Genomic DNA, 18,412 nt, shown 5'->3' on the forward strand with positions numbered 1-18,412 from the left:
TCATACTGCTCACCACAAACTTCTCAAGGGCAATTAGGGATAGGCAACAAATGCTGACCTTGCCAGTGACACTCACATCCCAAGAATGATTTAATTTTTTAAAAAAAGATCCAAAATAGCCTGTTCTCTAGTTGGTTCCTCAGTATATTGATCTAGAAAACTAAACTTGTATACATTCCATGAACTTGTTCAATCTTTATGAAGATTAAAGTCCCCTTGTTACATGCACCTCTAATTTCTTGATTGATATTCTGCCCTACATGACAACTACTGTTAGGGGGAAAATAAGCAATTTTCAATGGTTTCAGCTTCTTGTTGTTCCTTTGCTCCACCCAAACTGATTCAACTTAATTTTCTGAGCTTAGATGCTTTCTTTCTCCTGTCTTTATCCCATCTTTATCAGGGCTGCTTCTCTTTTTCCTTATTGCCCATCTCTTCTAAAAGTTAATCTCAGTCACTGTAAACAGTGGTTTGTATAGTATGATTAGAAAGCATGAAGCCACATAACAACAATTCCTAGTTGTCAAACTTGTTTAAAAGGTGTCTGGATATGGATTATCCTGTAAAAGCCCAAGGTGAATATTGGGCATCTCCTGACAAGATAGAATGCCAAATATGAAAGATCACCAACGTGCAGGGGTACCCAGCATGTTGTGTCAGCAGCAACTCTGCTGGCTTGGTCACGTGAGCCAAATTGTAACAGCCACATCCCTAAAGACATGCTGTGGCGAGCTTGGTCTCGGCATGAGGCCAACAGGTGTCCACAGCTGCAATACGAGGATGTCTGCAAGCTAGACTTCAAGTTGACCGGGAATCAAGTTGATGCCTGGGAAGTCCTTGCTGCTGACCAGAATGCCTGGAGAAAAGCAATCAGGAAGGGCATGGAAAAGCCAGAGGACAAAAGAAATGACCAGATGGCAGAAAAGAAAGCCCACCAGAAGGAAAAAACATTAGTCAACCTCAGGTCAACACTATTCATCTGTGCCAGCTGTGGAATAAGCTGCCATTCACAAATTTGTCTCCACAGCCACAACAGATGATGTTCAATACAGAAGCAACATACGCCCTGGGTGAAGTCCATCATCTTCTGAGATGGGCGGATGCCAATACATACATTTAGCCTATTGGGGCAAAAACATGATAGCCTGGTACCTTGTCCTTTGAGCTCCTCATCTTGTTCCACCCTACTATCCACTACTCCAGGATCATCATGAAGAGAAGATCATGGCTTTTCTCCACTATCAAACATTTCCATAAATCCCTCCGTCTTCACCTCAAGCAAGTGGGAGGAGCTCAGGGACTTTTTCATCATGTAGACTTAGGTGATCTTATGCTCTTTTCTCCTACTTTCCTGGCAAGTCAAACTTCCACCAGGATTCTCTACACCCCAGCCATAAACCTACATCTTTCTCCAATGTTCACCTCCTGCTCCCTTAACCCCATTCCTACTGAACTCACCACAACTTCCTTTTCTGGCCCCCATGCTAGCTACCAGTGCAAACAGTTGCATCTCCTCAGGTACTGCTCGCCTCTTTTAAAATTGCCATCATCACCAGCTACTCAAAAAATCCACACTCATTCCCCTCTTCTTGCAAATTATGTCCCCTTTTCAATTTCATTTTCCTCTTTCGAGTTCTGTAACGTGTTATAGCCTCCCAGATCCATGCCCAACTTTCTGATAACTATTTGAAGCTCTCTAGGTTTCCTTCAAGCAACAACATAAACTGCCCTAATCAAAGTCATAAATTATATTTTCTGTGCCTGTGACCATGATGTACTACCTCTCCTTGACCTTCTTGCAGCCTTTGACACACATGACCACATGCTCTTCTTCTCCTTCACTGTCCAGTTCAGTGGGAATACATTTTGTTTGGTTCCATTCTTAGCTAGAACACTTCCAAGTGTTTCTATACCAACAATGCACCATCATCAAATTTCCTTGGCATTTATTTATCCTTGGCCCCCCTCCCCTTCCTCATTTATATGCTGCCCTTTGGTGACATCAGCCAAAGACACAGATTCAATTCTGACACAGACAATGACGACACACCATTCTACCTCTCCATTACTTCTCGAGCCCTCCACTGCCTCTGTCATCAGACTGCTTCTCCAGTTCTGAATGCGTTACAATTTTCCCAATTAAACACCAAGATGAGAGCCAGTGCAGGCACGATGGGCTGATTGGCCTCCTTCTATGCCATTAAGATTCTATGATTCTACGACCAAAGCCATCATTTATGGCCCTGATTCAATCTTTTTCTTATTCATTCACAGGCTTTTCAGGCTGGGCCAGCATTTCTTGCCCATCCCTAGTTGCCCTTGAGGAAGTGGTGATGAGCTGCCTTCTTGAACTGCTGCAGTCCATATGCTGTAGGTACACCCACAGTGCTGTTAGGAAGGTGCTTCCAGGATTTTGGCCCAGCGACAGTGAAGGAATGGCAATATATTTCCAAGTCAGGGTGGTGAGTGACTTGGAGGGGAACTTCCAGGTGGTGGTGTTCCCAACTTAACCACTGTATCAGGTTGAAGCAGACAGTTTCTACTCCCAGCGACCTGCTTGATCTCAAGATGGGCTCCTGAGCTGACTCTCTCCGTGACCGGGACATCCTACCTCTACATCCATATCATTGCCCCCTCCGCCCTTAACTCAGTCCATTTGTTGCTGAAATCTTCATCCATACTTTTTGTCAACTCTAGGTTAGTTTATTCCAATAAGCTGGCCTCCCAGCCTCCACCTTCTAAATTTCAGCTCATCCATCAATCTGCAGCTCATATTCTGTGCTACAAGTCTTCACCTCTGTCCGCAATACCCTACTATGGCCATCAGTCCCCCATCAGCTGAAATTTCAAACTCTTATCACAGTGCTTAAATTCCTAATGGTCTCAACCCTTCCCAATCTCTGCAACCCCCTCCAGTCTTAAAGTCTCCTCTCTTGAAATTCTCTCTAAGTCTGGCTTTTTGTGCAGTCCTTCATCCTATTATTTGATGATTATGCCTTCTGCCATCTAGGTCCCACACTTCTAAATTACCTCCCTAAACCTTTTCAAATTTAAGACCCTCTTTGACCAAGCTTTCATAATTTCTCTTTCTTGAAGTCCAAAAATTACATGTAATTTGAATATTAGAATTTAGAACAAAACAGTACAAATGAAATGGAAATAGGGATTTTAACAAAACCTTTACTATACAACCATCTCAATATGCCTTCCCTCAACAGCATCAATTGCAGAATGTCAAACATTCAACAGAATGTTGAATACTTACCCATAAATTGCATCTCCCATTCTCTAACACTTTCCATCTGTACAGCATTTAAATCGGACAGATCGTCAAATTCATCCCTCAGAGCTTCTTTATCAAGACAGAAAGTAGCCAATCCTCTAGAGGCATCTCGGCCAGCAAATATGCCATAGGGACCATCTGTTTAAAAAAAAGTTTCAGAAATAGATTAGAAACTCCTTGAATTGGCAGCTGACAACTGATAATTGATTTTGTCCCAAGCTTTTATAAACAGCAATTGACAAAAGAAATTCAAGAATATTTAATCAGAAGTAATACCTCTAGGCAATTTAACATGAATAAGTTGCTACTCATGAAACTATTTGGGAATATAGAATGGCCATTAGGTTTAACAAGCTTGTTCCCTTTTTAAAGGAATCAACCTTACTCATATGCCTTCTCATGAAATCCTTCATTTCATTCCTCAGAAATACACCCAATTGCCCCTTGAACTCATTTTTACAAAATCCCTAGATGGCCTTCCTGAATATTTCAATATTTCACTTGATCAGTTAACTGGAAAGTATTAATATATCGTTATTACTCCATTTAATTGGAGTATAGAACACAGAAAGACAAGCCTATTGACTCAATTCCTTGTAGAAATACAGTTTCAATCGAGAAACAAGGATGGAGGGCCATGCCACCACAATCGCTGAAAAGAATCTAAAAGGGAAATGGCAGATCAGTAGTAATTTGTCACCAGGCCTGGGTTGGGTTTAAAGCCTGAAAAATAAAAAGACTGAGAATAGAAATCGAATAGTTCTGAAGTCCCAAGCCCTTAGCCTTCGATTACAGTCGAGAGAAGCAGACTTATTTTCCATGGGTCTAACAAACTGCCACTGTAACAAGCTGCTGCACTGATCTACAAAACATGTTGAGCTGGTTCAGCATGCTCACAAAGCAACACTGAAGCTCAGCACCAAAACAAAGCAAGTTATTAAAGACAATGAACAAAAAAAATCTTAAAACACGGGCAAATATCCAAGTGAGTTCAGAAAATAGAATATCCAAGCAATACAATGAAAAAAATTCCTGTGGTTAAAGGAAGTCCACGTGGCCTCAACAGCCTACACTAATGGGATGCCTAGTACAGGCTCAAGCAAAATCTGTCCAGTCTCCAACATGCATACCTAAGACTTGTGATGCAGAATTCATTCACAGATCACTCTTCCAAGACTCAATCTACATAGAGTTGTAACATAAAAGTGCCTTCACAGCAGACGTGTTTTGATGATGTAATGAGTGAAATTGGTTGCCAGAGGACAATCACAAATCCAGGACATCACTGCACGAATTCCTCTGTGAAGCTTGTTCAGCCCAACCATTTTCAGCTGCTTCAACAATTACCTTCCACCTAAGAACTGAAATGGACTGTTCACCTCTATCACAACTTCTCTAATAATGAAGCAACTTATGCCAACCTGGAGGGGGGCTTGGATAACATTTAGTTCGGGCTGACAAGTGGTCAACAACATTTGTGCATTATTGACCAACAGTTAAATTGGACCAGCCATAGCAAGGCATGCCTATAAGTTGAATACTCTACGACATGTGGCTCATTGCCTGAGCCCCCAAAGCTTCTCCCATCATCCACAAAGTTGAAGTCAGGTGGGTGTAGGAATAATCAACATGCTAGGTGTAGCCATAACAATCCATTAGCACAATGCCACCTAGGACAGAGCAATGTGTTTGACTGGTGCCCTTGCCTTTAGGATCATTATCCACCTCCTCCATCATCGACATACTGGCTACAGGATGTACAATCTATGGGATACATTCAGCAAGCAAAAGTTACTTATATTAAACCTGTAACAACTGTCAGGGCAGACAAGATTAGCAATGTTGCTGGAACACATTCACTTCGAAGTTCTCTTCCAAGTTGCACATCGTCCTGCATTGGGCATACAGCACCATTCTTTCATCACCAGAGGTCAATATCCTGGAATTCCCTGCCTAACAACCATTTGGCATCACCATCACACAAGGGCTGCTAAAGTTCAGAGGCAAAAACCACCTTTTCAGGGGAACTCAGAATAGACAATAAATGCAGCATTGCCAGTGCCACCCACATCCCATGAGAAATAGTTTTGATTTCAATATAGGTCACTTACAACTTTCAGCTACCTAAATCTTCCTCGAGGGAGGTGAATAATCATAAGTTTTTGAAGTTATTTTTCTAGATGACGTTAGATAGTGGCAGTGGGACAGGGAATTCAAAAGAAACAACATTTCCATAACATATTTGATTAACTTTCTATACTTATTCACTTTCAATCCTATTCTTAACCAATTACTCAGGATTTTCCCCCAAAGGAATTGTTTCACATAGCATTATTTGATCATGACTGCAGTCTATTTCACAGCTACTATTCTATAGATTGGTTGGAGGTGAGGTGGTGGAATTCCAACCGTTAGAATCACACAGGGATTTTTTTTTATATTTGTGTTCAAGGTCAGTAATAGATTTCAATAATACAAGATATTAATCCATTCTTTTTATCATTTTTTAAAATTATGGATAATCCCTTTCTTCTGTCTTTTGAATTGAGTTTCTTTTAATAACAATGTTTTAAGTCTTAGGAATTATCCTAGTGACTTCTCATTAAATGCTATGAATCATCTAATGGAAGATAGGGCCTAAAAACCACGCACATGCAGCTACAGGAAAATAATGCACTCGCAACAACCTACAATCAACTGTTTTGTACTTAGCTTCATGGTGACAATTTTATTTTCAGAAGGATACATACCCAAGTTACATTCCACTTTTGCCAAGGCTCTTGAACATTTAGCATTCAATTTTTCCCCAAAATAAATGATCCTATTATCCATATTAAAGTCAGTTGTTCCTTTGTTGATCCACTTAATTTATTCAAATAAAGTCAAATATTAACCGGTTCCCCTTGCCAGCTGACCGCAACTTGCTCTTAAGTTCTATAACATAGTGAGCTGTTATCTTCAACATCATCAGTATTAAAACAAAACAAAACTGGTCTCCTCACAACTTGCTAATTATCTTAAAGTTTTTATCATCTACCACTTTCTCATTTTGTTCATCAATCTAGTTTTCAATCCATCTAACCAATCCACCTTCAATTATTCCTTAAAAGCATTACATGCTGGACTTCAACTTCTGAAAATCCAAGTCAGTTAGAAGCAGTCGGCAGCCTATGATTGCAATTCAATTAGCTATCTCATCAGAAGGAATTCAAAAAGATTTGTACAGCATGATAAAATGCTTCTAAAATCATGTCAATTGCACCTTATTACCTCCAGGCTTTAAATGAATATCCCAAAATTGCTCTTCTGCATTAACCATGTTATTATTTTACCATTGTCTGATTCATGCGTCATTCTTCTTGATAGCATTACTTAAGTTATTCTCCATTCCACATGTACAGTCTTGTACACATGCAAATCCAAAAAATATTCAGTGCTTCACCTACCTCCTTGAGGATTTTAGAGTGATTCGTATCTGGTCCAAGTGCCATGTAGGCATAATCTTTGAATATAACATTCATGTTTTCCAAAAAGTTCAAAGCTGTATGCTTATATACATACATTCTTCCTGTATCCTGTTGTAGGACAGCTGTCCACCTGTTGCTCTGCTTTGATTCTCCAACTTGAAGCAACACACTCTGAGCACACTTGGCCATACTTCAATGTGATGGGATCAGTTGCCACATTTACATAACTAAAATGATTATTTTACATTCACATTGTATTAACAGTATAGGAACAGGCCATTCAGTCCAGATCCTCCTCTCACCCTTTCATTTAGGAATAGAAGCATATGCTTTCGCCCTCATGTATCTATTCAGTTTTGCCTTAAATGCATCTATGCCAGTCATCTCAACTACTCCTCATGGTAGCAAGTTCCATTCAGAATCACAGACCTTTATCTTCAGGGTCTGCCATGCAGTCAGTTCTGGAGCCTGGGCTGGTTTTCACCAGTGCACCCACAAATGGGAGATGTATATATCTACAATCAAGTACACTCTTAGGAGTAATCCTGCTGCCTACATTTCAAAGAGCTGGATTTTCCTGTGAAAATAATGGTGAGTGATTCATAGGCAAACAGAGCAGCAATATGCAGCGAGTGTGCATGCACAGTTAACTGAGAAAAACTGTAAGCTACTGTCTAAGGTGCACTGCCCCACCGTGAGCCCCATGAAAATAGCATCTTTCTGCCTAGCCCTTTGGCAAATGACTTGATTGACATGAAATTCTGGTGCTTGCAAGGTAAATACGGACTAAATTTGTCACAAAAAGTTAGAGTTTGTCCATTACAATCTAAGTGCCCTTTTAATAACATAGTTAGAAGATTATAAAGGCAGTTTAAATAGATCTTCAATTTGTCTAGCCTGCTACAGAATGGCATGAAAAATTTAATCTTTTGGGCATTTATTGCCCATCCCTAATTGCCCTTCTTCAGAGGGCATTTTTTAAGAGTCAACCACATTGCTGTGGGTCTGGAGTCACACATAGACCAGACCAGGTAAGGACAGCAGATTTCCTTCCCTAAACGACATCAGTGAACCAAATGGGTTTTTATAACAACTGACAATGGTTTCATGGTCATCATTAGGCTTTTAATTCCAGTTATTAAATTATTAAATTCAAATTCCACCATCTGCTGTGGTGGGATTTGAACCCGAGTCCCCAGAGCATTACCCTGGGTCTCTGGATTACCAGTCCGATGACAATACCACTATGCCATCGCCTGGTATTGAGCACTAAATCTATTTCATATGTATATTTTGTTTTAAATACAAAAACAATTAAAAATCCTATGAAACACTTGTCAACTTTTCTCATTACTGATTCGTCAACTTTTCTCATTACTGATTCTTATACTCATTTATGATGGAAACTGCTTGTACTTATATAAATTGGTGATGCTATAGTACATTTTACCTCCAATGATGGTACTAAAATTTTAAATGTCTTATATAATCTTACAGACCATAGAAATTTATGGCACAAGAGGCAATTCAGCCCATCTGTCTGTGCTGGCTGAAAAAAAGCTACCCAGCCTACCCACCTTCTAGTTCTTGGCCCACAGCTTTGTAGCTTATGGGTCTTCAAGTGCATTTCCGAGTACTTTTTCAATGCAATGAGTTTCTGTCGCTGCCATCTTTTCAGGCTGAGAGCTCTAGGTTTCCACAACCTGCATGAAAGAACTTTTTCTCAACTCCCCTCTAATCCTTATACCAATTAATTTAAATCTATGACCCTTGGTTGTTGACCTCTCTGCCAATGGAACACTACATAGGCCTCAATTTTGTACACCTCAATTAAATCTCCCCTCAGCCTCCTCTGTTCCTAAGAAAACAACCCTAGCGTATCCAAATCCTAATAGCTAAAATTCTCCAGTCCTACCAACATTCTTCTCCTCCATACCTTCTCTAGTATAATCATAGTTTTCCTGTAATGCAGTGACCAGAATGTCTAACTCGTGTTTTATTGTTAACCTCCCTGTTTACTTTCTATGCCTCAACTAATGAAGAAAAGTATCTGCTGTGCCTTCTTGACCACACCTTATCTACCTATCCTATCTTCAGGGGTCTGTGGACATGCACTCCAATGTACCTTTGTTCCTTGACACTTCTCCATATTCTACCATTCATTGTGTATTCTCTTACCTTATGTTTCCTCCACAAATGCATTACCTCACATTTCTCCACATTGAATTTCACTTGCCATCTTTCTGCCCACTTGACCAGTCCATTGATATATCCATGCAGTCTACAGATTTCTTTCTCACTATCAACCACACAGCCAATTTCTATCATCTGCAAAATTCTTAATCTTGCCCCTACATGTAAATATGGGTATTGAGCCAGACTTTGCTGTGAAAATAACAGCAAATGACTCATGCAAATCTGATGGCAACTTGTGGTTAATGCATATGCAGGTTAACTGTAAAAAAATGTAAGCAGCTGAGATGCACTGCTCCGAGCTGCATGAAAATAGCATCTTGCTGCCTAGCTGCTGTTCAAATGCCTTAATCCATGTGGAATTCCTGTACTTGCAGGGTAAATGCAGTCTAAAAATGGGACAAGAAGTTAGGAGTTTGTCCATTCCAGTCGAATAACATCTAAATCTTAATTACTGCCAAATATCTTTCTGGCACTGAAAATTAACTTTTACAAGTGTAGAATCTCATTACTTCATCTTTTACTTATTGCTGGTTATTTCTTAAAAATACAAAAATTTAACCAAGGTTCTTAGTCTATTTTATCTCTCTCTTTTAATTCAGGCTCTCTTTCCTACCATTGTGATCGATTTGACATTGTATTCACTATTCTATCTAACATATCTTGGTTTGGAGTCTGCCTATTAGCGATTTTTCAATTTGACTGGTTAAAGAAACACACAATGGATTGTCTTGCTTGCATAGGTCCCAGATGCCCTGCAGGGGTGCTGCACTGTTTGGCTGATGGCCAAAGGTCCATGGACAAGTGCAAATCTGACAAACAGCCATTTGCTCATTGCTCACAGCAAAGTATGACCTATTATCAAATCAAACAGCATAAAGAACAGAATATGACTTTAAAATGGGGAATTAAATATATTTATGCGCCTTTCCCTAATTAGCCGACAGTCTCTAATCCCACTTCACCTCAGAACTACACATGGTCCTGACTCCTCATATACATCATCACAGGAGACTGACAAATAGCTTAAAAAAAATTTGGAATCATTTTGTTGCTATTCGTAATGAGGTTTTTCACTTTTGTTTGCCCTGTGATAATTCCTCCAATTGTCCTAAACTAACTTTTCTGTGAATCAAGGCTTCATTGCATTTTAATTTATTCTATTTTTTAAACCGAAGGAAGGTGAAAATGAACATCCCTTTACCTTCATTCACAGGTTAATAACAATTTCAGGTAAGTATTAAATGCAATATTCACTCCCATGATGTCAATCATTTATTTCCTCTAAAATTACCTGTGCTGTTGTTCCACTTATTTGATTGGCCTTAATCATTCATTTCACCTTTTGAGGTATTGAAATACTCCATGGTCAGACTAAAATTACCGGCAGCTGCCTTCACCAGCCTAAATAGTAAAATGATCTACTTAAAACAGGCAACTGACAACCTGTACACTATCTGCCCCCCATACTTATTTCTACCCAATTTTCCTCGTTCACATGCCCTGAATTATAAAATCACAGAATGAGCACAGGACAGAAGGAGGCCAGTTGGCCCATCAAATAAATGCCAGCTCTCTGCAAAAGCAAGCCAGCTAATCCCATTCTTCTGCCCTTTTCCCATAACCCTGAAAATGTTTTCTCCCTTCAAGTGCTTAAATAATTCCATTCTAAAAGCCATGATTGACTCTGCCTCCGCCACCCTTTCAGACAGTGTACAGTTATGTTCTGGAATGCACTAAGTAATAAAATGTTTCCTCATGGGACCTTTGGTTCATTTGCCAATCACCTTAAATCTGACAATTCTACATCAGGTTCTGGTTCTAGGCCTTACTGCCGATGTGAACAGTTTCTCTCTATCTACTCTGTTTAGATCCCTCATGATTTTGAACACTTCTATCAAATCTCCTTTCAATCTTTTGTGCTCAAACGAGAACAACTCCAGCTCCTCCAACCTATCCATCTAACTAAAGTCCCTCATCCCTAGAACCATTTGCGTAAATCTTTTCTACACCCTCTCAATCCTTCACATTCTCCCTGAAGTGTGGTGCCTAGGATTGGACACAATGGTCCACCTCTGGAGTATAAAAGTTCATCATAACTTCCTTGTGTTTGTACGCTATACCTCTATTTATAAAGCCCAGGATCCTGAGTGCTTTTTAAACCGTTTTCTCAAACTGCCCTGCCACCATAATGATTTATGCACATCTAGCTTGAGTTCTCTCTGTTCCTGCACTCCCTTTAGAATTGTACCCTTTAACTTATATTGCCTTTCTTCTTTCCAAAACAAATCATTTTGCACTTCTCTGCGTTAAATTTCATCTGCCATGCGTAAACCCTTTACACCAGCCTACGTCTTCTCAAAACTCTTCAGTTCACAATACTTCCAAAATTTGTGTCATCTGCAAATTTTGAAATCGCATACAGTATACCCCAATCTAAGTTATTAATATACAGGAGGCATCATGAAAAGTAGTGGCCCTAATACCGACCCCTCCAGTCCAAAAAACCAACCATTCTCCACTAATCTGTTTTCTGTCACCCACCAACTTCTTACCCATGTTGCCCCTTTTATTTCATAAGTTTCAATTTTGCTGGCAGGTCTATTATGTTGTCTTTATCAAACAGCTTTTGGAAGTGATATATACATCAACCCTGCCTCTCTGTTCCTTCATCAAAATACTAAATAAAGTGAGTTAAGCACAACTTGTCTTTAAAAAAGCCCTTATGAACACATACTCAGGTTTTAAAAGTGGAAACTGTAGAGATAGTGAATGAATTGAATGTGATCTGCCAAAAATTACTAGATTCTGGAACAGTCCCAGGGGATTGGAAGGTTGCAAATATAACACTGCTATTCAAGAAGGAAGAGAGAGAACAAAAGAAACTAGATCCAGTTAGCCTGAAGGAAAATGCTGGAATCCATTATTAAGCACTATCCTTAATTAATCCTTGGGGAGGCGGTGGCACAGTGGTATTTTCACTAGTTCTGGGGACCTGGGTTTGAATCCCACCATGGCAGATGGTGAAATTTGAATTCAATAAAATAAAACCTGGAATTAAAAGTCTGATGATGACCATGAAACCATTGCTGATTGTTGTAAAATCCCATCTGGAGCAGGGTTGATGAGAGTGATGTGATTGATGTGTATATCACTTCCAAAAGGATTCATGTCCTTTAGGCAAGGAAATCTGCTTTCCTTTCCTGGTCTGGCCTACAAGTGACTCCAGACCCACAGCAATGTGATTGACCCTTAAAATGCCCGCTAAACAAGGTCTACTGGGGGTGGGCAATAAATGCTGGCCTAGCCAACGACACCCACATACCATGAATGAATTAAAAAAAACTTGTCCAAGTGATTGCTAATTTTGCCCCTGATTCTTGTTTCTACAAGCTTCCCCACCTCTGGAGTTAAACTAACTGGCCCTTAGAGGCTGGTTTATCCTCACATCCTTTTTTGAATAAGGGTGTAACATTTAGAATTATCCTAGCCTCTAGCACCATCCTGTATCTAAGGAGGATTGGAAGATTACGGCTAGTACCTCTGCAATTTCCATCCTTGCTTCCCTCAACAACCTAGGAGTATCCAATACTACAACACTAATTTGAACTACAGTTGGCCTTTCCAGTACCTGTTTATCAATTTTTAGCCCTGTATCTCAATAACCACGTTTTTACAGTGACTTTGACAATACCTTCTTCCTTGGCAAAGACAAATGCAAAGTACTCATTTAATACTTCACCTATGTCCTCTGCCTTCATGCGTAGGTCTCCATGTTCCCTAATTGGCCCCACCCCACTAATCATTCTTTTACTAATTACATTTCTACAGAAGACTTTTGGATTCCCTGTTATGTTAGCTGCCAGTCTGTTCTCAAGCTCTCTCTTTGCCTCTCATTTCCCTTTCCACTTGCCTCTGAGCTTTCTATATTCAGTCTGGTTCTCACTTGTACGCTCAACCTAACCTCTTTCACACATCCTTTTTTGCTTCATTTTACATCTCTCTTTCATCATCCAGGGAGCTCTGGCTTTGGTTGCCCTAGTTTTCCCCCTTGTGAGAATGTTCCTTCACTGTACCTGAACCAGCTCCTCTTTAAAGGCCACCCATTGTTCAATTTATATTTTTGCCTGCCAATCTTTGTAATTTACCAGGACCAGATCCATTCTCAACCTGCTGAAATTAGCCTCCTCCAATTAAGTATTTATAATCTAGACTGCTCCTTGTCCTTTTCCAAAACCAATCTAAAGCTTATGATACCATGATCACTGTTCCCTGAATGACCTCCTATTGACACTTGCTCCACCTGACCCACCTCAGTCCCCAGAACCAGATCCATTCCTTCAGCTGCAACCCTCATCAGTCACAGCAGCCCTCTGTTTAACTAAACTGATATATAAAAATATAAAGTATACTTCTACAGCAGTAACCAAACGCAGACACAAGGTTCTCTTATCTGAAGTAACACTCAATACAAGGTTGCCAGCTTATAATAAACAACTGGGTATCTGACTATTTAGGTTCTGATTTTCAGCTTTGTTAAATTAAGTGGGGAAATTCGGCTCTCATCTGTATTCTAGGTCTCCTTTGGTACTAAAAGCAGACTACGGCAGCAATACAGGGAGGTAACTCCCTAATATAGACTTCAGAATGGGGATCTTGACACATGAAGGCTGCTCCTTCCCCAAAAGGATCAAAAATCAGGTTCCATTTTGTTCATCTTCTGTTTACTTCCATTTCCTGTTATACCCACTTTTGCTAGCATTACGATTAGTCATTCTTTTACTAGGACTGAAAATTGACAAATCTCCTGGGCCTGGTGGTCTATATCCTCAGTTTCTAAAAGTATATGCTGCAGATGGTGGATGCATTGATTGCAATCTCCCAAAAATTCCTAGACTCTGGAACAGTCCCTGTCGATTGGAAGGTAGCAAATATAAAACTGCTATTGAAGAAAGGAGGGAGAGAGAAAAAAGGGGAACTATGGGCCAGTTAGCCTGACATAGGCCATCAGGAAAATGTTGGAATCCATTATTAAGTAAGTGCCAACAGGTTACTTCGAAAATCATAGTACGACTTAGAATCAACACGATTTTATGAAAGGAAAATAGTGTTTGACAAATCTATTAGATTTTTTTTGAGGATGTAACCAGCAGGGTAGATAAAGGGGAACCAGTGGATGTAGTACAGATGGATATCCAATAGAGATTCAATAAGGTGTCACCCAAGATAAGGGCTCATGGGGTAGTGGGTAACATATTAGCAAGATTGGAGGACTGGTTAAAGGACAGGAAACAGAGAAGGAATAAATGGGCTTTTTAAAGTTGGCAAGCTGCTACTACTGAGGTGCTGCAAAGATTGGTGCTGGGGCTGCAGTTGTTTACAAACTATGTTAATACTTGGATACATTACACTCATCCAGGTGTGCTGATAATACAAATCTAGATGGGAAGGTAAGTTGTGAAGCAAACAAAGTGTATGCAAAGGGAAATAGATAGGTTAAGTGAGTGAGCAAGATGATGGCAAATAGACTATAATGCAAGGAAATCTGAGGCTATTCACTTTGGTAGTGAGAATAGAAAAGCATTTTTTTTAAAAAAGGTGAGGAACTATTAAATGTTGACATTCAGAGGGGCCTAATACAAGGAGCATAAAGTCAACCTGTTGGTACAATACCAATTACGAAAGCAAATGGTATGCTGGCCTTTATTGATGAGGGTTGGAGTACGAAAGTGAGGCACACTTGCTGCAATTCTACAAGGCTTTGGTAAGAGTACACCTGAAGTACTGTGTAGTTTTGATCTCTGTACTTAGGGAAGGACATACTTGCCTTAGAGGGAGTGCAACGAAAGTTCACTAGATTGATCCCTGGGCGGAGAGGGCTTTGAGGAGAAATTGAGTAGAGTGGAGTTGTTCTCTCTGGAGTTTAGAAGAATGAGAGGTGATCTCTTTGAAACATAAAAGATTCTGAAAGGCTATGACAGGGCAGATGCTGAGAGGCTGTTTTACCTGGCTGGAGTGTATAAAACCAAGAATTGTCTCAGATGAGACAGCCATTTTAGACTAAGATAAGGAGAAATCTCATCATTCACTAGATTGTGAATCTTTGGAGTTTTCTAACCACAATCCCCTCCCCAAAAGCTCTGGATGCTCAGTCTAGTTTATTCAAGGCTGAGATTGACAGATTTTTGGGCACTAAGGTAATTAAGCGGGGTGGAGTTGAGGTCAAGGATCAGCTGTGTTCCCACAATGCCAGACATGATGGATACCTCAGTTTTAAATAGAGAAGACGTATAGCATTAATTCATCAGAGAGGAAAACTGTAGATATGAGGAAAGGCTTGAGAAGTAACAAAGTATTTCCACTGGAATGGAGATAGTTAAGAGGAGGTTACTAAAATTATGAAGAGGTTTGATAGTATTAATAGGAAAATCTATCTCTTGTTAGGGAGAAGTTGTTCATTTAAAAAAGTCATAAACAGAGTGAAGAAAAATGTAATGAAATTTTTATGTTGCAACATGGAATGCTTTGTTATAGAGAATATCTAACACAGAGATCACTATGGGGAGAAAGTAGTCGGACCAGTTCTGAATTGTAAAGAGCTGCTGGTGTGAATGCAATGCAACAAATGGCCTCCTTCTTGGTCATGTACGTATATGGTTCTAAGGCCAAAAATCATAGTACGACTTAGAATCAACACGATTTTATGAAAGGAAAATAGTGTTTGACAAATCTATTAATTTTTTTTGAGGATGTAACCAACAGGGTAGATAAAGGGGAACCAGTGGATGTAGTATAGATGGATATTCAAAAGGGATTCAATAAGGTGTCACCCAAGATAAGGGCTCATGGGGTAGTGGGTAACATATAATGAGTAGCACAAACAGACATAACTTTGGCTTTAATCATGATGTCTGACCTAAACGTGTCCAGGGCCTAAATGGAACACATACAATGTGATGTAACCAAAAGCTGCCTTTTCAGTTTCTATTCATTGAAATTATGTTAACTAGATACAGCGTGTTCAATATTTTGTGGGAAAAAAAGTAGTCCAACTTACCTTTTCTTCTCATCCTCACGTTGTTTTGCCGCATAATAACTGCAACAGTTAATTACAAACCTACGAAATGGGAGATTATATATACATTGTAAGTAATAGCAGCTGCCTTGGATAGTAAATTACAACAAAGCACAATCCAAGTTGACTATTTAATAAATCAGTTCAGTTTTACTTAGTTTGGAAAGTCTGAGTCTTGATGCTTACTAGCTTGCAACATACTGTCCAGGGTGGCTACTATTATTTAAACACACGCAAGGCTACTCTTATTTAAACACATGCAAACTTCCACTTTGAAATCTAGTTTTGTAATTTCTGCAGGTTTCACAATTAGGTCTTTACAGGATTTACTGTTCAATATTGCAGGAATATGAAAATGTTAACAATTGGAAAATATTGTTTTAACTATAAGTTCTAGATTTTAATGGGAAAAAGAACTATTTAGAAGGATCCAACCACACCCCTCTCCCTGTAAAAGAAAACTCTACACACCCTGCACCCTATTGCAGAGCACCATAGTTTACAACTGGACAAGAAGGGGGAAAGACTTGTATTTTGTTCTATAGCTCAGTTTTTAAAACCAAACTGATTTAAGAAAAGGTCTCTTAGTATTGTGAGATAACTCCACTTAGAGATCAAATTAATATGGTGCAGAAAAAATGAGCAGGGTTTGTGCTGAATACCAACTTGCCTGCAGTTTTCACCACAAATTACTGGTGTAGCCAGAAAGTCAAGCAAAGTCCAAAAGACGTGAATTGCATAAACTTCAACACTGTATTGCAGACATAACCAAAATTCCAGGTATTCCACTAGATAGTTAAAATCCCAACTAAGGGCTCCTATAAAGTCCAGTTATAAGTTTTAACACACCATCTTTTCTTCATGGTATCTACAAATGTCAATTGTCTACATTTTCATCCTGGCATAAAGATAATGGATTTTGTGATGGTAACAATGGCAAAACTCAGTTTTTGCCATCATTATGCCAGAGATTGACAGAAGCTTCTGGAGTCCTCCCATGCGCAGAAAAAAACAGAATTCTACATTACTCCAGAGGCTGTTGAGGCATCACCAGACTGCAATTAATGGGAAATCAATTGAACTGATGAAAACTTCTACTCCTGTGCTTGTCAGCCTTGAAAAAAATTTACAGTTGTTGAATGAGCTGTTCCTAACTCAGTAATTACTGAGAAACACCTTCACTGGCCTTCAGAAGCTAATTTATCATTTTATATTTATAGAATGTCAAATTTCAATATTATGATTAAAAAAAATTTAAAGTTTTTTTAAGCTTTGTTTTAGCTTCTAACTTAATGCAATTGTTCACTTATTTTGCTATCTGAATTAAACTAAAATTGAAGGATATTAAGTGTTTTTGATCTGCAGTGTGTGAACACTTGAATGTCATTGGCTGCTTGCCCACTTGCTGATATCACTACTACTGCACTGCACTCCAAGGGACCACATCCCCTCCCCCAAACCAACTTGGCGCCAGATTGAAACTATCATTTGGAAGGGGAAAACCATGCCAAAGGTCACCAGTTCTTAGTGAGCCGATTTCAACAAGGCAATCCCATTGCTTCACCACTGACTGCAATATCTGCCCATCTAGTACTTCTGCAAAGTCTTCAAATTCTTTTCTCCCATACCTAGCCCACTAAAAAAAAGCCATGGAGAGAGAGGCACAAGCTTCAGGTTGGTATCTCAACTCTAACTCGCAGTGACTCAGTTATTACCATTCCTGTAGGACAACTTGTCAGCTGCTCATCGAAGGCCTCCTACATTACTGTGGTAAATTACAAAGGTAGTCTTTAGAGGTCATATTTAAGTCAGGTTTAACTTTCCAAGAGAGATCAAGATTACAAATTCAGTCAGATTGTTAACAAATGAAAAGAAATCCAACATAGGCGGGTAAACAACATAGCACGAATAATCTGGAGAGGAAGCTAAAAGACCGGCGGAGAAGAAATCAGTTAACGTTTCGAGTCTTCATGACCCTTCGGCAGAACTGAAGCATAGTTAGGAGAAAGGTGAAATCAACTCGCAGACACTTCCTCCTACCTCTCCCTGGACCATGACCCCACCACAGAACATCAAGCCATTGTTTCCAGGACTGTCACTGACCTCAGCTCCTCTGGAGATCTTCCTCCCACAGCTTCCAACTTGATAGTCACCCAACCTCGGACGGCCCGCTTCTACCTCCTACCCAAAATCCACAAACAGAACTGTCCTGGCAGACCGATCGTGTCAGCCTGTTCCTGCCCCACGGAACTCATTTCTCGTTATCTTGACTCCCTTCTCTCTCCCCTTGTCCAGTCCCTTCCCACCTACATCCGTGATTCCTCTGACACCTTACGTCACATCAACAATTTCCAGTTCCCTGGCCCCAACCGCTTCCTCTTCACCATGGATGTC

General features: G+C 39.8%; 1 protein-coding gene across 1 annotated transcript in view; it reads right to left on the minus strand.

Annotated features, from left to right (window-relative positions):
- pgrmc2 (progesterone receptor membrane component 2) overlaps positions 1 to 18,412 on the minus strand; it is a 66,212-nt gene that overhangs the window by 24,474 nt on the left and 23,326 nt on the right. Inside the window, exon 2 of the mRNA XM_078539497.1 lies at positions 3,266 to 3,421. Within this exon, the coding sequence (XP_078395623.1) occupies positions 3,266 to 3,421 (156 nt within the window). The remainder of the gene's footprint in view (positions 1 to 3,265; positions 3,422 to 18,412) is intronic.

This window comes from Cetorhinus maximus, chromosome 1, assembly GCF_964194155.1.
Source record: "Cetorhinus maximus chromosome 1, sCetMax3.hap1.1, whole genome shotgun sequence".
Classification (NCBI taxonomy): domain Eukaryota; kingdom Metazoa; phylum Chordata; class Chondrichthyes; order Lamniformes; family Cetorhinidae; genus Cetorhinus; species Cetorhinus maximus.